The sequence below is a fragment of the Polyodon spathula genome, chromosome 25 (genome assembly GCF_017654505.1).
Source record: "Polyodon spathula isolate WHYD16114869_AA chromosome 25, ASM1765450v1, whole genome shotgun sequence".
Classification (NCBI taxonomy): Eukaryota; Metazoa; Chordata; class Actinopteri; order Acipenseriformes; family Polyodontidae; genus Polyodon; species Polyodon spathula.
In genome coordinates, this window is record NC_054558.1 from 21,474,116 (window position 1) to 21,496,453 (window position 22,338).

At 49.5% G+C, this 22,338-nt stretch overlaps 1 protein-coding gene across 4 annotated transcripts in view; it reads right to left on the reverse strand.

Moving 5' to 3' along the window:
- The window catches only part of LOC121299875 (uncharacterized protein KIAA1671-like), a 46,432-nt gene that overhangs the window by 8,398 nt on the left and 15,696 nt on the right, over positions 1 to 22,338 (reverse strand). For all 4 annotated transcript variants that reach the window (XR_005947477.1, XM_041228055.1, XM_041228052.1 and 1 more), the window contains exons 4-6: positions 22,115 to 22,238; positions 18,355 to 21,327; positions 17,870 to 18,001 (exon numbers count right to left, since the gene is read on the reverse strand). Coding sequence is in view for 3 of the 4 variants with exons in the window: in XM_041228055.1 (XP_041083989.1) it covers positions 17,870 to 18,001; positions 18,355 to 21,327; positions 22,115 to 22,238 (3,229 nt within the window). In the remaining variant the exon portion in view is untranslated. The remainder of the gene's footprint in view (positions 1 to 17,869; positions 18,002 to 18,354; positions 21,328 to 22,114; positions 22,239 to 22,338) is intronic.

The window sequence follows — 22,338 nt, forward strand, 5'->3', positions numbered from 1 at the left end:
ATTCTGAAACAGTTCCAATATTTCCATCGATTGGCAGTTACAAAGGAGTTGGTCCCACAGGGCTGGCTTCACTGAGGCTCTGCGATCTATCGCTATGGTACCAGGTAACTAGGCAACCAAATATTTTCTTTGTTGCACAACCGGTTCTCCAAGGAGCCGCAAGGCGGGGAGGGGGAGGCCTGCTCTGCTGCTGCCCACACTCTCCTTGGGCTCCTCTCCTGAGCTCTGATCCAGCACCCGCCAGGGCCAGCAAGCTACAACCAGCTATCAGGCTAACTGCTAACTGCAGTGCAAAAGAGTAAGTCAATCAGACAAGCGTTTCAGATCTAACTAAACCACACTCCCTCCCAGTCCTTCAGCTCAAACTACTAAACCACACTCCCTCCCAGTCCTTCAGCTCAAACTACTAGACCACACTCCCTCCCAGTCCCCCAGCTCAAACGACTAGACCACACTCCCTCCCAGTCCCCCAGCTCAAACGACTAGACCACACTCCCTCCCAGTCCCCCAGCTCAAACGACTAGACCACACTCCCTCCCAGTCCCCCAGCTCAAACGACTAGACCACACTCCCTCCCAGTCCCCCAGCTCAAACGACTAGACCACACTCCCTCCCAGTCCCCCAGCTCAAACAACTAGACCACACTCCCTCCCAGTCCCCCAGCTCAAACAATTAGACCACACTCCCTCCCAGTCCCCCAGCTCAAACGACTAGACCACACTCCCTCCCAGTCCCCCAGCTCAAACGACTAGACCACACTCCCTCCCAGTCCCCCAGCTCAAACAACTAGACCACACTCCCTCCCAGTCCCCCAGCTCAAACAATTAGACCACACTCCCTCCCAGTCCCCCAGCTCAAACAATTAGACCACACTCCCTCCCAGTCCCCCAGCTCAAACGACTAGACCACACTCCCTCCCAGTCCCCCAGCTCAAACGACTAGACCACACTCCCTCCCAGTCCCCCAGCTCAAACTACTAGACCACACTCCCTCCCAGTCCACCAGCTCTCACCACATGGTCACCCTGCTTCCATGAATCAGGTTTTGCAAGCTGGTTGTTTATGAAGGCGACTGGCTTCGAGTAGCACTTGAGTAAACAATGAAACAGAGTGGAAGAGCTGTGGCTTAATGCTGATGCAGAGTGTGACGGGAACGCAGTGAATCACCAGATTTATTGACATGCTTTCAGGCCAAGCCCAGGCTTCAGGAAATCTCCTTGTGTCAACAATCCAGCCGAGTGGCTCGCACCACTGGGACTTCAAACAACTGCACAGTGCAGCATCTCAACCACTGGCCAGGGCTCAGACACAAACTAGCAGCTCAGCAGTTTGAGGGCTGGACTGCATGCTGGGAGGGGCGTGGGTTTGAGTAGCTCAGTGTTTACAGTGTTGGGCTGCAGTGTGGAAGGCAGTGGTTTGAGTAGCTCGGTGGTTGGTGCTGGGCTGCAGTGTGGAAGGCAGTGGGTTTGAGTAGCTCAGTGGTTAGAGAGCTGGGCTGCAGTGTGGAAGGCAGTGGGTTTGAGTAGCTCAGTGGTTAGAGTGCTGGGCTGCAGTGTGGAAGGCAGTGGGTTTGAGTAGCTCAGTGGTTAGAGAGCTGGGCTGCAGTGTGGAAGGCAGTGGTTTGAGTAGCTCAGTGGTTAGAGAGCTGGGCTGCAGTGTGGAAGGCAGTGGTTTGAGTAGCCTAGATGGCACTTATGTACAGTATATATGCACTCTCAGATTAAGCATTCTTGACATTGTATCCCAAATGACCCAAATCTCAAAATAATATAAAAACAAGTACCTCCCCTTTTCACACCCCTCCCTGTTCCATTATGCAGCCAGGAGGCTTGGTTCAGTAAACAGTTCCCCCCCCCCAACTACCAATTGTGTTTCACTATTTCCCAAGCTCAGGGAGGGAGGCACGGTCAGAATACGGGGCTGGGTGAAGCAGGTTTCCAAATCCTTCTCTCTATAAAACAAGGGAAGGGGTTTTTAACAACATACAGCCAAACGCAGCTTTGTTTATTTCACTCAGCAAACTGAACACCAAGTCCATGCCATTCAAATTCTGTAACCACACAGACTCAAAAAAGACTAATGCACAGCAATTCTGCAAAGCAATCACGCTATAAAAACACTTCAATAAATAATTCACATTTACAGCCCCGCTATCAATAACAGAAAGCCTCATGCTTTAACAAGACTAACCAGGCAACTCTACAAACTGGTCAAATTCATGACTGCATTCACCCAGTCATTACCATACTTAAAGCCTCACTTACACCCCTGTACAAACTAACAAGCAGCAGCTTTATATCACTCAGGAAGAAAGACAGGAATCCAGCATTCGAGCGTCACAGAAAAAACAAAAACAAAAACACAGACATGTTTCACTATGAAAAATGTGACATATAAAAATCACAGGCTGTTTTTGAGGGCTGTTGATATTGCAGTCCTGAAAATGTACTAAAGTGATTGCACTGGGGACTGAAGCCATTAAACATGCACATAGCAGAGGCAGCTGAAATACTGAAGGCATCACTTGGCTCAAATGAGATTCTGACTCCACTGGCACCAGGAATGTGTCTGTATCCAGTTTACAGCTGGGGAGGGACAGAGGTACAAGAGCTCGTGTGACTAGAACCAAAGCTGAGAGGAGACAGGAGTCCCGTCCTCGCACGGAACACACTATAGATAGCTCAGCTCCTTATCTGAAAACAACTGGAAACTGAGAGCAATGAGATGGAATGTGGGAGTAGGATCATCCCGACTGCCCAGGGCAGCACGCTGTGGGACATGTCCTGGCAGGCTGCGAGGAGGACAGAGCATTCCTAAAGCAAGAGGAGGCATCCAGAACAGGAGCTGTGTCCCTGTAGATAAACACGGAGGACCTTTCCTGAAGACCAATGGGGGGGGGCACTTCAGCACTGCTAGAAGCACAAACACAGTCAAGGTGGGGTTTTTATGTTAATTATTTGTAAACATTTGTTTACACACTCCCATAGCACAGTAACCCCACAGAAAACAAGCAGATTCAATTCCTTTCCCCTAATAAACTACTCTAAAGTGTGTGCTAAATGCAGTCACAAAACCACACCAGTCTCCTGCTTTTACAAGGGACTAACCCACAATATAATACAAGCAGCAGGGTCATTAAAATACTCATAATAAGACTTGCTTTAGTTTCTCAGTAAATGGGAGTTCAAACTAAACAAAGAACATTGAAAACACACACACACACACACACACACACACACACACACACACACACACACACACACACACACACACACACACACACACACACACACAAGCACATGCACACGCACACAAACACCAAACACGCACACACAGAGACAGAGACACACTCACACAGAGACAGAAACACACACACACACACACAGAGACACACACATACACACACAGGTAAACAGATGAAGTCCAGGTAACTGGCTCGAGATCCATTGTACCCCAGCCAGCGTTATCCCCCCAGACACCATAAACTGGTCATCAACAACAAAACCCTCACAGTCCTGTCTTTAACGAGACAGTGAAACATCCAGGTTCATTCATTTACTTTGCAGCACCGGAAATATTTCCGTGCTTCCCCTCCTAGGCTGATAACGCTCCACCAGATATACTCCAGCACCCAGCAGGCCTGGCTGAAGGAGTCAATGTTATCAGTGCAAAAGCAGCCCCTGTACACAGCACTCAGGATACCCCACGAATCACTGGAGCCCGGTCCCCTGACTGGAGAGCTGGACTATCAGCAGGACAGCACAGCACAGCACAGCTGAGAAAACAGGTGAACACAAACCACCAGGGTCCAGTCCGGTAAAAAACAAATGTATTTAACCATATAGACTTGCTGAGCAGACTTCTATTAAACATTACCGTTCTATCTTAAAATACAGTTTTTTGAAAACAGCAAAAAAAGAAGATAGTTTGCGCTAGCAGTGCTTTGTGAAACGGCTCCCGATCACTACAGCTCAGAGCTCTCAGTGAAGGGGCGGGGCACTGTGGAGTTTGCCTATTACCTATTAGGACCGTTCTGGGTAGATGCGATCCTAATCTGACCAGGGCTCTCCCAGGTATTTTCATCATTGATCACATTAGCCCTTTCTTCCGAAACACCCGCCAAAACCATTTTGTCATCAATACACCAACCACCCCCCCACCCCACTCCCCGTGCTGCAGCCCCTTCTCGAGAGGGATAGAGAGGACATCTTAGTTCACCTCTTAAAACAGGGCAATGCTAGCGTGACAGCAGTATAAAAACCAGTGCTGATAAAGTTACAGCACTAAACCGCAGAGTTTACAAAGCACAGCCTCCCTGCATTCAAATTCACATGGAACCTGCGCACCTCCCTTAACCCCTTCAGCAGCGCCTGCCTGTCCTGCACGCCAAGATACCTGTGCATGAAGCTCACTACTTTCGTACGGTCTCTTGGATGACGAGAGGGATCCAGGCTACTCCTCAACCCTGACCCCTGACCTCATTCTCTCTCTGTTCTCTCACAATTGTACTTTCCTTGCCCTTAGAACAGAGTCCTCTACACTACCCCCTCCCCCAACTAGAAATAGACTAGGCTAGTAGACCTCAAAGTATTTCTGTGTGTTTCTCACGAGGTCTAGAAGGTGAGAACCACTTAGTAATCAGCTTACCGCACAAGCACACGCACACACACACGCACACGCAAACACACACGCACACGCACACACATCTATATCAATCTCTTACTGGCAGAGCCACTACTTTGTTTTTTTAACAGCCGCTCCAATGACAAACACAGGATCTGTGCCATTGTTAATGAGCCTCTGGTTGCTGGCCCCACTTTGCACAGTGCAAGACAAACACAGGAGAGGCACTCACTGCACCCTGATAAGCCTTTTAAAAGCAGTCCTGTCTTGTGATGGTATTAACTGCAATACTTTCTAAATTGCCTTCATACTTCAGTGTAAACATGGGATGTCACCGCAGGTTTGAGCTTCCCAGGCCTGATAGAAGGAGGGAGGGGTCGTGTGCAGCGTAGTGTAGCAAGTCAATTATTAGTGAATCAGTTTACTCAAACATTCAGGTTTTTAAACTGGAAAAAGGAACAGGAACCTGCCACACAGAGATGGATACGTCCCAGTTATTGAAAAACAGGAGCCATGGCGTTAGTACAACATTTTTGGTAACATGGTCCAATATTGGTAATTAAATCCGATTAGATTAACTGAGACTCTGCCAGCACTGGATTTGGTTCCAGAACCTCATGTTGTAGTGACCCTAGTTATTCAGGAGGGCGAGTGGACGTAACCCTGCCACAAAACCCTGGGCCCGCAAAGTACCGCAGAGCCCAGCCGTGATGCCCCGGACTGCCCTGAAACAGTTGCCACAAACCTTTCAATATCAATCTCCCATTTGTCATCGCACAGGTTTTGCAAATATGAACCAGCAGACAATGACCAGGTAAAAAAAAAAGAGATGGTGTATAACAGGGGAGCCACTGGTGAGGCCGGGAATCAAGACTGCCAACACAAACGTCACAAAGTCCGTGGTCCATTTTATGACCCCCCAAATCTGACCAGCTGAGGGTCAATATTGAATGGCCTTTTACAGCAACCAACTCGGGGAAAGTTTTATTGCCCATCTGTTAATTTACGGTTTGATTACCTGCCACCCCCCCACCCATTCTTCCTCGTGATGTCATAGCAAACTGATTCTATACAGGATCAGGGGTGTGCAGGACACTTCTATTCATAAAGCATCCACAGCCAAATCAAGAAACATTTAGCCACAACGTGTTACTAGATAACGAGTACAAAAAAATATATATATACATATACACACAGATATAGAGATACCTGTGTGCAAGGGACCGTAACATCTATCAGGAGTAGAGTATCAGTTTAATACACGACAGACAGACCCATACAGACACACAGACAGACAGACACACAGACAGGGGGTCTTACGGGTTTGAGCGGGTCAGCGCTGCCGCGCCTCTTCCTCAGTGAGAACCTGTGTTGGCTGCGCACAGAGAAGTGTCGGATGGACTCCCGGCTGCGCGAGGCGAAGTTCCGCAGGGAGGAGGCGCGCTTGAAGGAGGAGCGGCCGTCCTCGCCCTCCCCAGCCCCTCCCCTCCGCTCGGGGGTCACCGCCGTGGTCACCAGGCTCAGGGCGTCCTGGAAGGAGCGCCGTACCGTGCCCATCCACTGAGTCACCTGCGACTGTGCCACCACTAGTTTGTCACCGAGGTACTCCATCACGCCAGGTGTGGTGCAGAGCGGTACGGCAGGTGAGATCCAGCCACTGCGGGCACAAGCACTCACACGGAGCACGCTGCACAGGCTCTGTGCTGGAGCAGAGGGCTTATGGGATTCCAGCACAAGTGGGGTTTTTTGGGAGTTTTTTTGTTAACGAGGGGAGGCAGGTGTGGAGAAGTGTGGGAGGCCACGGTCCAGAAATGACAGCTAATAACTGTAACGAGTTAATAAAATTAATTTGTTCATTGAATTTCCAAAGCTCTCAGCTGCATTGAAGGTTTAAGTCTGAAAAGGGTTTAAAATCAGGAACTTGCTTCAAAATAGAAAGCAAATAATTTAACCAAACCACAAGATTCTTACAGCAACAACAAAAAAAAAGAAATCTATTTGTTTTAGCAAAAATACTTCACCTTACACAATGCCAGCCCTCTCGTTACTGTCGGTTTGGGTTTAGTAAAGGCAGGAAGTGTAGTAGCTGCCGTGCTGAGAAGACGGTGTGCTGTTTTAACACCAGACACTCAAGCACAACTCAATCAAACTTTTTCCTGATCTGCAGTAGATGGAAGTCCAGGGAAGTGAAGCGCTAAGCGGAGACATTTCATTTTCCAACGAGGACATTATTAATAAATAAAAACTCTCTAGTAAAAATGAAGCGCCTACCAAACTTGGTTTACTGAGCCAGTAGTTCCTCCACACACTGAATGAGCAGTTCCTTCTATGCAAAAAGAACAAGAATCTCAGTCTTCTGGTCACGCAGGACTTATAACCAGGGAACAAACACAGAGAAAAACAAATAGTTTGAATGAACTCCTCTTCATTTCTGCAAGGCAGGCAGGCAGGCACAGTACTGCATCAAACTAATCCACCATTCAACCTTCACGACACCCATTCCACTGAGTTAATGAGCCAGCACTGCTCGGCACGCTCTTCTGTTCTTCCTCACTGGCAGGTAAGCTCTGCTCTTACTCCTCAATGCAGAGGCTGCTGCCGCATCTCTCTCCGTCCCTCTCTAGCCTTGAGGAAAAAGGGCTTCAGCTGTGCAGGTTGCTCCTCCCGGTTTCACTGTGCAACTGAAAAATCAGCAGGGAAACCCAGCAGAGAGCAAGAGAGAGAGAAAGAGGGAGGGAGGGAGGGAGCAAGGGAGGGAGAGCCAGGGCTGGGCTTATCACTTCGGCTGCCTCCCAGGCTGCACTTACACAGATTGCCTGCAGCTTTGTCAAGCAGCGTTCCTGATGACATCAGACCCTTCTCTTGGCCGAGAGAGCAAGCGAGAGAGGGCTGAGGAATGTGAGAGGGGATGATGCTGCTTCGTCTCCCCCTGCCTGCCTGCCTTCCTGCCTCTGCTCCTGAATGACTAACTCGCGGCTCTCGCATAGCGACGTTCACTTGAAGGGTAGTTAGAATAACCGAAGGGAGAGGGGTGGAGTGTGTTGGTGAAGAGGAGGCAGGAAGGGAGGGGAGGGTGCTGTTCACAGATACAGCTGTTCAGCATACGCAGTGTAGGGCTCTTGGGTACAGGAGGTCTTCCTGCTTCCTCCTCTCCCTCAGTCTGGCCTTGTCTTTCCACCCCTCCCTCCCTCCCTCCCAGGGAGAGAACAATGAGCTAGGTGAGGAAACAGGCAGAGGAAGGATTTGGGTTGGCCTCATTACAGTACAGAGAGAGAGAGGGAGGGTGGGGGGTTGTGATTGTGTGTGGGGGTGTTGCTAAGCAAACCAGGGAATAACATCCGTCCTGCACTCGGCAGCACTGGCAGGGAGTACAGAGCGAAGGCGTGAGTCACCAGGCAGGTGAGACACGCCTCACAGGAGCACAGGCTTCCACAGGGTCCCAGCACTGCAGAGGAGCAGCCTCCTCACACAGCACAGGATACCCCTGCTCTGAACAGCACTGCAGTCTAGCTGAGGGGTGGGCAAAAGTCAGATCTGTGGTCGCAGTCCAGAACGCCACATTCCGGTGCAGAATATTCATTTGTTACCTCAAACTACTCACGCCCACACACGCACGACTCTATAGAAAAATTCACTGCTGCTGCATATGTACAAGCATGTGAAAAACACATTCACGTCATCTCTGAGCAGCTTTTTAAAAAGGGCCTTGAAATAAACCACAACACAATAGCCTGTGTCGCATGCCTTTCACGGGAGTGTGAATCTGTGTTGAATTTTATTAAAAGTTATGTTCAGTTGCAGTAGTGCTCCAGGGGTTCTGTTCTGGTTACAAACTGTGGTTCAACAATATGAAGTCGACTTAGGCACACGCCTCTTAATCTGAATTGAAATGAACCAAGAAGAATCAGGATAATGCGAACGTCAAGATCAATTTCCAGCTCCTGCAGTAGAAAACAAACCCAGGGAACGCTGTACTGTTTTAACCCAGGCAGGAAGACTGGCAGCATGTAAACTCACTTCTCTCTTGCATTTTACAGGTTTCATGGTTTCAGCCCTAATCCCTGGTTTGTTTGTTTTTCCCCACCTTCTTTAAAACAAATAACAGCAGCAGCCCTGAAACACAGGCAGGCATTATTTCCCTAGGAAACAAATGGAAATGACATTCAAAGCAGGGAAGAGCAGTGCCTCTCTCACGATGCACTTCCTCCAGAGAATCGCTTGCAAACAGGATCCGGGGGACTGTGCTCCAGTGCTCTGGGCATCTGTCTGGAGCAGGACTCAAAAGGGGAAGTGGGGGTCCTCAAAATCCCTCACCCTGCACCCATAAAAATAACCTCACACTGCACCCATCAAAATAACCTCACCCTGCACCCATCAAGGTACTCGAACAGGATGTACAACACAGAGTATGAAAACAGTCTAACCCCAGCAAAACTGAACAACTGCCATATTTCCTAAGCATGCAGAAACACCAAGATGTATTTATTTATTTATTTACTTACATAAATGCATTTATAGTTTTGAACACAGTTTAGATTTAAAAGAAAATGGTGCAGACTTTGAATTGGCCATGTAGACGTGGTGAATCAAACCCTGAAGCAACGTTCCTTCAGCACGACACTCAGCCTGCCTCGCCCTGCCCCACCCTGGCTTCCTTTCTGTTTCCAAACAGATCTGCCTGGGGAATATGCTCAGCAGTGTGAGCCGCGGTGACAGGACCGGTTTGGGCACACACATAACTGTCGTTGGTTACAGATTACAATCACTGCATTGTACCTTTACTGCTGTTTGCAGAGTTTTCAAACCTAATGTTTAACTGACATGTTCTATGTAGCATTGCTGCACAGCGGCCACAACACACAAACTGTGCTCCTGAGTAGTTCTTCAGAAGGAATACTCAATCGTCAATCATGTACCCATTTTATTTTGTGCATCATAAGGAGGCTGCTAAAAATTGCACTGACTTGACTAGATACCCCTGCTTGGGCTTGGTCCTTGGCTGCTGAATTAGAACCTTGTTATTTACAGCTGCCAATTTTAGAAATGAAATCATGTGTCAAATAACATGTTGAGGGGCGATGTCCGCTGACGGGAGGGCCAGCACGGAGCCGCTGCAAAGCCATCTGTGAAGAATGTGGTGGCGAGAGGCTCCAGCTGAATCGGTTTGCTTTACAGCTCTCTATCAGGGGGCTGAAGGAGCGATAAAAAGAGATTGGGGGCAGAGCAAACACAGGGGATAAGCCAAGTTCACCAATCCCACAACATAAACTGCAGAACGAAAGACTAGAGCAGGCAACAGAAACCAAGGCTGGCTATTCAATACATTCAACATGGGAGGCTTTCACAGCATGCAGACTGGAGGCTGGCCCCAACTGCAGAGGGTGGCGCAACGAGGAACAGAAGAAAAGGCAATTCATTACCTACAGGCCTGGTCTCGTCTCCACCTTGCTCCTCCTCCTCTCCCCAGAGGGAAAAATCTCAATCACTCTCTAAGAGAGTGAGAGAGAGTGAGACAGAGATGGAAGGTTCCCTGTTAAACTGAAGACGGCTGTCCCTGTTCCTCTGCACTGGAGCCTGGCTCTCTCCCAGACGCACCAGGCTGCCCTTTGATGAACTCTGCAAACTGGAGTGGCCAATGTTTATCTGGTGGTTTGAACAACCACAACTTTCACCTGCAACACAATATATTGCATGACGCAATACCCTCCACAGAGACTGCGCTAAACAAATTCTACACTCCGACTGCACGCCGCTTCAGGCATTACTGGCAAAACACACAAGGGACGTGCAAGTACTGAAAGCCAGGCAGGTTCCAGGACCATGAGCTGCATTCTGATACTAGGTACTGTGCAAGGATGGAAATAAGACTACTGCATAGTCCTTTCACCCACTCCAGGTTTTACTACGAGCTTGATAAGCCACAGTGTAGCTTGGGTACGCTCTGTGAAAAAAACTCCTGGTAAAACCAGGAATGGATCAAACTGGTATGCAATGGGAGTCTTATTTCCATGCCTGCTGTGAAACGTCAATGACACATTTCTGACTCATCCAGACAAGCGGTTCTCAAGGTAGAACTAAAAAAAAACAATACTGCCACGTCAAATTGTAATAACGGTTTTGTAATTAAATTGGAAAAGTATGGAGAGAGGACCCACTTGCTGGGGGGGGGGTGTAATCAGCAGAACTAGAAAGACAGACAGCCGTGTTATTACACTGTCTCTGTCCCAGCGTCTGACTCACAAAGCAGTACAGTGTGTTCCAGGCTGAGTCAAGTGCAGGCACCTTGGGGGCTGGAAATCAATTGTATGCGTCTTTAAAGGTTGTTCAATAGGGGACAGCCAGTGCAAGTGTGTGCGACAGGCAGCCTGCTCATCAGACAAGAGGCAATTTCCACACATACAGATCAGCACTGGCTTGGGTGCCTGCCAGCACGCTTCGTGCCAGGGAGACAGAGAGAGACACAGAGAGTTATTAATGCAGCTTTTACAGAAGCACAGTCACACAGCACTGGTAACCCAAGTACTCCAGGATGCAGGGGGCTGGAGTTGAACCCTCTAACAGCACCCCTGGATCTTTATAGGTCTAAGAGCTCACCTGCCATGGAGAGGGCACCCCCAGACTGAGCTGCCAACCCCTGCTTAGCTTCCATGACCTCAACTACAGAAAGGGTTTAATGGAGTAACAGGACAGCAAAGCTACTGCCCATAGCTTAAGAAAGTGAACTGCGATTATAAATACCAAAGCATGCGCGCAGCATGAAAACAAAACCTCCTTGTTAAGGAGCACAGCACGACAAAATAAAAAGGCTCTCAGCGCCCCCTGCTGTTTACAACTGATGAATGCAGTACATTAAACCAAGCCTTTCAGATACATAAGCCCATCTTATACCCAAACTCCCCCCCCCCACACACACACATACAAAGGGGTGACTGGTGGAAACAGCCTGCACCGAGATTACACAACAGCAGGAGAGATCACCAAGTGACCAAGCCCAGAATAACTGTGTCTTTTTAAAAGGCGGGTAAAGCAGAAGATGCACAACAAAGCTAATAGGAAAAAACTGGTTAAAGTCAATAAAAGCATGCAGCAACAACGCATTGAGATTTCAATGCAAGCACAGTCATCCCGTCTAACAGTAAACACTGGCCACTGAATTTCAGGGGTTTTATTGTTCTCCAGCCAGTATCTTCAAAGTGAAATGTATAGCACCAGGCCAGACCAAGAAAACACAAGTTCAAACTTCAAACGGCTTTTTTTGTTTTAAACCTCACCCCTCACCCCCCCCCCCCCCCCCCCCCCGTGTGTGCTGCACTCCTCTCTCACACAGAGGTTATTTGGGTATATCCTCTACAGTATTTACACAGAAACACACGGGAGTACTCATAACACCAGCCTCACCTCCCCTGTTTCAGTGTCTGAAACCACAGCACAGTGCGACGTCACTGCAAACGTGCTTTTAATATCATTTCAGCCTCTATCGGCCACTCGGCTCTAATTAAGCAGCAGCAAAACCGAGGTTTGCACAGGAAGTCTCATCTGCAAGGGAGGTCAGTCTCGACTGTAACCCTTTCATGAAATCTCTTCACTTTACATGGGGGTGGCTTCCTCATACAAGGCTATCCAGGGTTTGCATCCTCCATGTGTCCCCATATAAAAAGAAGACAGTTATTGTTTGGTCTGTCCCCATCTGAGGTCATCATGCATGAAGGGGTTTGAAAGAGGTTTGATATGGAAAGAGATACTACAGCACAGTACAAGAACACAGAGACGCATCTCACAGCACTGAGCCCGCTTCCTATAAGCTTTTGTTTCTGGCACCTCCTCTTTAAAGCCACTGTTTGCGAGTGCCACTCGTGTGCAGTTTCCAGTGCTGGCCTGGTGGTCAGTGGCATGGGACAGTCTGCAGTCCAGCAGCACCGGACAAACCCTGGTGTTGCCATTACAATGTCTTCCAGATCCCAACTGTGCACCATGCAACACTGCACTTGGATCATCAACAGGACTTCTCAAAGTCCCGCTGAAGACAACGACCCACCTGTAGCCTGGACTGTAATCAAACCTGGCAAGTTATGAGAGAGGCAGCTTTTAAAATATTTACACACCAAGGAGGGTTTAGTGTTGCTTTACAATCCAGTGTTAACAACTCAAGACTTGTAGGCATTGAATATTAAACTTCACCACTGTACAAACTCAAAGATAAAAGTGTTTCATAGAAGCCTGAACGCGTTATCAAACTGTAAAAGGGAAGGCAATACCACAAGCACTGCTGTTCAGATGTTTCCACTGAATAAGAAACAGCTTTTTAAATGTTGTGTCGATCCAGCAGGAGGGATTGGGTAGGGAAACATTGAGAAGCAGCTACGAGCTCGGGCTTGTAAAGCTTCTGTGGCAAAACAAATTATCCCAAAGAGATATCCCACAAGGATGCAGCAGCCTGCCAGGGGACTCGCTGTCCTGTCTGATGAGAATGCCTGCAGCACAATCCCCTCCACACCTGCACAGAGAGATTCACAGAGAGAGAGAGACACAAGCACAGAGACACACACATGCACAGAGAGACAGCGAGAGAGAGAGAGAGAGAGAGAGAGAGAGAGAGAGAGAGAGAGAGAGGAGAGACACACACATGCAGAAAGAGAGGGAGAGAGGAGAGACACATACACACACAGAGAGAGGAGAGATACACACATGCACAGAGAGAGAGAGAGAGAGAGAGACAGGAGAGACACACACACATGCACAGAGAGACAGCGAGAGAGAGAGAGAGGAGAGACACACACATGCAGAGAGAGAGGGAGAGAGGAGAGACACGTACACACACACAGAGAGGAGAGATACACACATGCACAGAGAGAGAGAGGAGAGACACACACACATGCACAGAGAGAGAGAGAGAGAGAGAGAGAGAGAGAGAGGAGAGACACACACACATACACAGAGAGAGAGAGAGAGAGAGAGAGAGAGAGGAGAGACACACACATGCAGAGAGAGAGGGAGAGAGGAGAGACACGTACACACACACAGAGAGGAGAGATACACACATGCACAGAGAGAGAGAGAGAGAGACAGACACACACATGCACAGAGAGCGAGAAAGAGAGGAGAGACAGAGACACACACCCATGCACACAGAGAGTGACACACTCACAGACACACTCCTGAGTTGCTACAGATAGCCATCTCCTTTCCCCAACAGCCAAGCAGACACCCCCAAGAGTTCATATAAATAGATGTGGAGCATGAAAGATTGTTTAAAGCTCAGCTCCCTGACTTACCCACACATACTGCAAGGGCTTGAGGAAATTCGGACAGTAATAGAACTCCATGTCTCCGCCACACATCAGATAGGGAAAAAAAAACAACACGGACAAACTTGCTGGTTTAGTTTTGTTTGGAGTTGCTGTTAATGTTGTCCAAGCAATAAATACAAAAATAAAAAGGTCATAGCGATGGCATAACTGGTCCACTTTCTATATCTTTCCTTGTGACCGGCACTGCTTTTGCTAAAAGGATGCAAAGAGTCACAGAGGCGTGTAAAGGAGGTGATGGAAAAAAGAACCCCATACTTAATTAACAGAGCAGGCTGGTTAGCGGAGAGGAGCCGGGAAGCACAGCCCCTTTAAACAAACGTCATCACTTCCTCTTAAATCAGGGTCATGTGACCGGCCCCTGGCCTCGCCTGTTAACCCTTTAAAGGCAGCGTTCCTTCACTGAGCGCAGCAGTCCTGTACGGCTCAGTGCCAGGGCATAGCAGGGCACAGCAGTCTAACAGACTCCAGTCAGTAGCAGTTTTAAGCCACTGCAGGCTTTACTAGGAAATCACTCACAGTAAAACTTGTGGCTTAGGCTGCTATGTAATAGGAGTCTTCATGCCTGACTGGCTACTCTGCACATTGTCTACACGGCATTCCATTCCAGAACTCAGGAGGGGCAGTCCTGGTTTTTGATCCAACCAAGTTCAGGTAATCTACATTGCACTTTATAGGAAGCGCTACTCCAGCTACAGTTTAGACAAGAGAGTCTGTGGGACTGTTCCTCCCGTCTATAATTTCCACTTCCCTCCTGATGAAGACACCTTTGTGGTCTCCAAAGCTAGTGTATACATGTATACATATTTCAGCACCTCCTATAATTATAGATCTGGCTCCAGTGATTCAGGGAAGAGGCTCTCAACTGAAGAACCACATACAGGGATGGCAATGAGACTCCCATTGCGTAGCAGTTTGTAACTTTATAAGTTCCCAAAGCAGCCAGGCTACAGAGAGCTGATGGAAAATGCAGGTCTAATGGAGCCCATGCTACAGCCACTCATCTTAACTTCTGCAAATGAAGAGAACTAAAACATTGCAACAGCAGGTGCTTTGCTATTACTGCTGGTGGATTGCAGTGGGAAGTCAGGCATGAGTGTGCAGCCCTGCAGGGTTTTCACGTGGGCTTCTTAGCACTTCACCTTAGTCACCCGAACGCTTCCACCTCAATTCAGCTGCATTGCTTTCTCCAGCCACGCCAGCAAGGGGTCACGTTTCCAGCTCTCGCTGGTGCTGTCTAATGAATAAATCAAAAGAAGAAACAGCCGTGCAGAGGAAGACAGGCTTTGTATAGAGATTAAAAGAGTGCGTCAATATTCAATAACAGGAAACGTCACACATCAGCAGGCACGGCTGGGAAAACACAAGCTGGAGCCAAAAGGGGCTTTTAAAAAACACAGGACTTTTGTGAAGTCTTTATTTAGATTTATTATTGCTGGTCATCAAGAGACTTCTGCACAACACAACCCTACAGAGATACTGGATGATGAAACACACTATTGATTAGTACTGGGGTGGAAATAAGGCTCCCATTGCATAGCAGTGTGATCCATTCCTGGTTTCCCTATGAGTTTAATAAGACACCCCTGAGCTTGTTACCTCAAGCTTGTATTAAACGCTGGAATGGATTGCACTGCTATGCAATAGGACTTGCTTCCATTCCTGTAGTAGTAATGACCATTTCCATTCCAGCAATGACTGACACAGATAACCACTGTTAGCAAGCAGTGACACCCAACGGTCATACTTGGGGACAGCATGCTGCTCTGAAGCGTCTGTTCCCAAGACCTTACCAACTGCTAAAGGAATATTCTCAGCGTCAAGGAGTACCTGGACTTTAAACCTGGAGGAACTCACCTGTAAACATCATTAACTCTGCGAGTACTGCGTAACTTCACAGCCCAGCCTAGAATAACAAATCCAAATCAGGTACTTCAAAAGGGCAAAAATCTACATAGGACCCAGTGAGTAATTAGACGACTAACACCTGCTGTTCTGAGTGCAACTCTCTGTCCTAGACCTAGAGGTCTGCAGTGCTCAAAGTTGAACATCCCCAGACCACAAAACTGTAAAACAAACCATGCACTGCCAGTGACCCGCACGGACCAGGACTTCGACTCAGACACCAGAGAAAACACAGGGCGTGCAGACCAATCCACAGCTCCGTCTACACGACAGCTGAGAAAGAGCCTGTGCAGTACCGCCATTTGCTCACAGGGTGGCAGCAGACTCGCACAGTGAAGGAAAGCCAATGCCTTGCAATCGTCTTGAATAGCTCAGTATAATTACACTAACGACGGGTAAAAAGGACGCACATTTTAAGTTCCCAAAGCAGTAGGCCATTTTTTAAAGTTTCTGTTGACGTTTTGTAAACTAAAACTTAGTGTTGCTCGGTTCTGAATGCTCATTCGAATGCTGACCTGCTCCTAATTTCTTCTCAGCTAGTTTTGAAATCAAAACATTTTTTTTTACTGTAGTTACTGTTGTTTTAATAGGGATCAATGAGCAGTTCCTGGGTATTTCTTTACTCGTTCCTTCCCACTATTACACCTCCCTTCAGCACTGGTAGCACGCACACACACTAATTGAAATGCAAGCAGGGTCTGCAGGAGCAGGAAGTGCACGTCGCCACGGCAACCAGGTTGGCTGAGTTCCAGAGGCAGACACTACCAGGTGAGGACAGACAGGCAGGCAGGCAGGGAGTGCCCTCCACACACCCGCCTCGGATATTTACAGAACCTGCGTGGCTGGGATTGCACAGCAAATCAACACAAAGGTCTCGCTGCCCGATAACACCAGTGCCAGGGACTTATAGTTCCCCCGCTCGCCTGCCTCCGGCTACACCTGGGTGACCACCGGGGGCAGTCGTGACAACTAAACCACTAGCAGCTCTAGTACAGCGCAAAAAGAAACCTCTCCCATTACTAATGCAATACCTTCTTCACACCCTCGCCACAGACCAGCGCAGGCCGGTGTGAGGATTGTGAATCAACGCAGATCACGTGCTTGTGTGCAGCTGGAATGTGCATCTGTTAGGGAGTTAAGATCGGGTACAAAGGTTTGTTCAGGATACTTCCGTTTTCTGGGATGAGTTGAACAAACCACACGAACAGAAATGTGTTAAAGATGTGCTGAATGAGTTTGAAGGGCGTGGCTCCTAGAAAGCAAGCAAGGGAGTCAGGGAAGCACTCCTGTGTACTGGGCTGCTAACAGTAAATCAGCCAGAACCAGAGAATGCAGCATCAGCTGGCAGCTGGGTGCCAAAGAAGGAAATATTTAAAGCAACATCTAAAGCAAAACACAAGTCAGGACTGCGCTGCGCTGGTACGATTCTCTCTGTACCACCTCAGCGAATGCCAGGGCGCCAGGGTAACGCAGTTTTAATGACGCAGGAGGTCAGCAGCCTGGAGCCCATTCCAGTTTGACGGGTGCTTTAAAAACAGAAGCAGGTGAAGGCGAGGTGCCCAAATACCTCCATCATTACTCACACCTAGAAACAGCAACCCAGCCTTCCCTGCTTGGAATAAAACAATTCCACAGGTTTGCACATTAGCAGCAGCTGTACTGTTTAATAATTCACAGAACAGCCCGCATTCCTTTGCCATCAGCACAGCTTCTATCTGGGAACGCAGCGAGGGCGTGGAGACCAGAACCACAGAGTTCACTACATGATCTTCAGGGAGGGAAAGACACCTCACTATGCCAGACTTGGAACACCTACACCAGAGCACCCCCACTCTGCATGGAGGTGTAATTGCATGCACACACAAAACAGCAAAATAAATAAATAAATAAATAAATTCTAGGAATTTGATTGCATTTATTCCTGGTTTTACTAGGAGTTTAAATCAGACACACCTGAGCTTGTTCCCTGTACAGTGTGGCTAATCAAGCTGCATATCCCCCTGGATATCCACATCACCCCCCAGCCTGCTCTCTTACCGCGCCCCGCTCGCTGGTCCTCTCACGGTTCATGCTGTGGGCCCTCATTCGGATCAGAGAGACGCCATCGAGGGTGTCCTCCGCTCCGAAACTCTTCCATGGGGAACTCTTCGAGTGCTCCCGAGAGGAGTCCTGACACAGGGACACAGAGTTAGCTCTCCTCACAACCTGCCCATGCAGCAGCGGTGGTGCTAGCTGCAGTGGTTATTAGTTGTAGTGTTAGTGCTAGTCGTAGCAGCAGTTGTATGTCTTCTATTAGATGTTATTAGTTTAAGTGGGTAAACTATCCTTTTGGGTGTTCCAGGCTGGGCAGTGGCATGATCAGCATTAACAGTGTGCAGAGATGCCCTGTAGATGATGTGCATGTCAGTGTACAGAGATGCCCTGTTGATTATATCACCCTCCACTTATTATTATTTATTATGCAGTGTGGGATAATTGGATACCAACGCTAAACTAAAGAGCAGAGACAGCCTTGTCCTTACCTTCTTCTCTCCCCACGTGAGGGCTCGCGGACGGTGCATGCTCTTGCTCCTTTTCAGTCCGCTCTCCTGAGGGAAGCTCTGCCTTCCCCTGCTGGGCTCCGCTGGGGCGACAGGGCTGTCCTGGGCTGGCAGGTACCCCTGTTTCCTGGGCTCAGGATAGTGGGGCTCTAACTCCTCCTCCTTCTTCCTGGACTGTCTCCTAGCATCTGCCTCGTAAGGGGCCCCGGCAGGCACTGCTGTCTCTTTGGGTAGACGGGACCTGGACTCCTGGCCGTGCAGCTCGTCTCTCACAGACGCTCTGGGAATGTACCAGTCCTTCTCCAGCCTGGCCGATTGGCTAGGAACTGGCTTGGCAGAGGGCTCCTTGACCCTCTGTTTGAGTCGGCTATCCAGGGCTTCATCCACCGCATATCCAACCCTCTTTCCCCTGCCAGTGCTGCGATCCGAATCCCTGACAGTCTCCAAATGCTGCACCCCGGAAGGTTTGGGGGTGTTCCTCCTGTAGCCCTGTCTCCAGTCCTCCTCCGAACTCCTGCTTGTAGCAGGAACATCCTCCCGGGAGGAGTTTCTCTCTAGGGGAGAATGCCTTGCGGTTTCAATGTGTAGGGAGTCAGGTTTAGCCCTCCCTTCCTCCCTGGAATAGGAATCTACTGTTGGTTTTTGAGGTTCTGGCTTGGGCAGGTCGCTAGGCTGGTAACCTGCGTAGGTCCTGGCCCCAGTGGGGCTGTCCAGGTCTGTGGAAGGCTGTGATGAACCCCCGGAAGTCCTTGCAAGGGGATAGTAATCCTCTTCAAACCTCCTCTGCCAGGGGTCAGTCACCTTCGAGGACATGCCTTTGTATTCCGCAGTTAGGGCATCAGTATCCAGGACTCCCATCCTGTAGCCTTCCTCAGCTCTGGAGATGGGAGCGTTCCACTTTGTTACACCATCAACCTCCATCTCGCGGCTGCCCCGACGCGGTTGGTTGCTCTGCAGGTCGGGGTTGGCAGGCTTCTCCGATTCAGGGATGTCCCTCCTCCTCTCGTACAGCACTGCATCCTGATTCAGGACCTTTCGTCTCATTTGAGATTTACTGCCGGTCTCCTCCCCAGCTTCATCGCTCCTGCCACCCGCTGCCATCCGTTCGTAACTCTTGGGAGCATCTTCAATCCCCAGGTCCTTCTCTTTCAACTTCCCATAGGCAGCTTCTAAAGATGGGTTCCTCTTCAAGTTCAAGACCTGCCCCTGAGACCCCCACCTTCTGTAAGACTTCACTGAGAAATCATCAAAGGCTACTTCTATCCCCGTGCCCTCGGAGGGCTGCTGTGTGGTTTTGGATCCCAGGCTTTCGAGCGGATAGTCTGGTATCTGACCAGTCAGTGCAAAATAAGTGGCCCTGGGCTCAGAGTCCTTTCTCTTCTCCTTGGGAGGAGTGTCTCGCAGCCTGGTATTGCCACGCTGCTTTAACCCAACATCTTGGTCTGCTGTCTTCAAGCTCTTTGGTGCCACGACGTCCTCGGCTCCACTGTTTGCCGGCCTGTCTTCCCTGGTCCTCATGCTAGTCCCCCGTTTGCCAGCGGAGGCTGCCGCCCAACTGCAGTCTCCAGGAGGCACTCTAAACTCTTCAAACTCACTGACCGCAGTCTTCCCCTGGGTGGAGAGGACCAGACCCGGGCTCTGCCCCTGCTTAAATGTTCTGGCCTCTCCCTTAGAGAGCGAATGAGTTTCCGTTGTGGAGGGACACTCGGCTGATTCTGTCTCCGACCGGAAGGGCTTCTTCTCCGATGAGCTCCAGTTGTAGGCGTCCGGAGAACTGTCCCTCTGAGCGGGCGGCGCTTCTTTCTTAAAATACTCGTCCTTCTCCTTCAGGGCTTCGGCCCTCCACTTGCACAGCGACCCCACCCTCAGGTACTTGGCTCCCCCGGAAGGTTGTTTGGTTTGAGCTGGACCCTTGTCAGGCTTCGTCCTGGTCCCTCTGCTTCCCAGTGACCCGTCATCGGCCACACCCCAAACTATTTCCTCTCTAGGAACTTTGACCCTTTCCAGTACAGCTTGCTGGCCGGTCAAGCTGTCCTCAGTTCGTATCCTGCTCTTGTCCAACCTGCTGGCACCCTGAGACTGTTTATCCTCAGCAGGCAGCTTCCTATAGCGCTCCCTTTTGTCGGATATCTCTAGCACCGGCTCCCATTTGGGAGCGCTCACAGGGACTGGCTGCTGCTTGACCCCCTGGTTCTGAACTGAAGGACTTTCACTGTCCCGGGTGTCCTTCGCGGCCGGCCTCCGGGATCGAAGGGTCATGGCTTTGTCCTCTAGTGCGTCCGGCATGCTCTCGCTGACCGCCTTCTCGCTGACCACTTGAATGGTGTCGAAGACATGATTGACCCTTACAGACTCTGCAACGCATTTGGGCAAAACCTCCTTGGTGACGAGGGGAGAGGGCTCACCTCGCAAGGCAGCCGTCGACGGAGAGCTCTTGCGGTCTTTGTCTCTGTTGGGAAGACTTCTGCGGAAGGACTCTGAAGAAGAAGAGGAGATGCAGGTTCCAGATCTCTCCCTCTCCCAGCGGACAGAGTCAGGGGACTGGCCCTGGTCCAGCTCAGGCACCCCGCTCCTCCCTCCAATGTTCTCCTGTTTCGGATTCAAATTATCCGAGTAGATGTGGGCTTCCATCACTTTTTGCTTTACCACGTAGTTTTCAAACAGGGAGGCCCTTACTGTCTGGAAGGAGAAATAGGAGTCGTCCCTGGCTTTGCTGTCTGGCTTCTTGCCCGCTGGTTGCTGCTGTTCGGAGGCCTGTGGAAGGCTCTCGCACTCGGATCCCTGGGGCAGCTTCTCTCCCAGGATGCTGCTCTTCCGAGCCACATGATTCACCACCTCAGGCTTCGGAGACGGACAATTTTCAGGAACCAGACGTGTGGACTTCATGCTTTTCCGGGAGAATTCCGGGAATTTGGAATCTATCTGCTCGCTCCGGCTAGGAGACGGGTCCTTGGTCTGTAAGGGGAAAAAAAGAGGCAGCAACTTTAGTGCCCGATCGCAATTCGTCATCAATGCTGACAGTAGTTTTAAAATTTTCGTTCGCAAAAATGTTGTTTTATTATGACTGCATCAAACTGCAGCATCACCTCCAAACATGCATTGAAGAAGCCCATCCTAATACTAAGCTCTCTACAATGTCAGTGATACAGATTTTTAGGCAGCCTCTTTCACAATGTCTTTGTCAAAATGGATCTTAGTTCCAATGCTTTCTCTTTGTACTGTTGTACTGAGGAGCCATTAAGAGACTGTGATATCTGCGTTGCAAAACGAGAATCAAAGTGCATTATGGAGCACAAAGGCGCACCTTGTAATGAGGGAGCGCTGTAATAACAAAACAATCAACATAAAACTGAGGTGAAAGGTGCTTGCTCCCTGGCTGAGCTCGGAGCGCTACACTGATTGTGTTCCCGGCAGGGTTAATAGGAATCCTCAGATCAGCTCTCCAGTGTAAACCAGGGCCTGGGAAGCAAGCAGTCTGGGGGCTGGGTCACTCCTTCAGAGTCCCTGTCCCAGTTCACACAGCCTCTCCACACACAGGGCTGGAGAGAGGCTGGGAACGACGCGGCACTTCAAAGCAGAACCAGCCTGGGGATCAGCAGCAGGGAGACTGCTGTGAGCTACTGCCTCTGGAAACTGACACTGCTAAAGCACATTCCTGGGCTTCTTTAACTGTGTTTACTGATTTATTTATATTTTTAGAATCAATTCAGCAAAGTTTGTAGGACTACGAGGATTCCCCCACCTTTCTGTACTGGTCCTGGTTCTCTCTCTCAGGCCCCTTCCTCATTCCCTCCATCTCTGTCGCAGTCTTCTCCGTGGCGGGACTGGAAGACAGAGTCTCCCAGCTCATTGCCTCTGTGGAAAAGCTGAGACAGACACCGAAAAACCAGCTTAACCAAAAAATCAACACAAGCAGCTTGCTCCCATTCAACCTTCACCGCTTTTCTTTATATTTGTTGTTCAGTT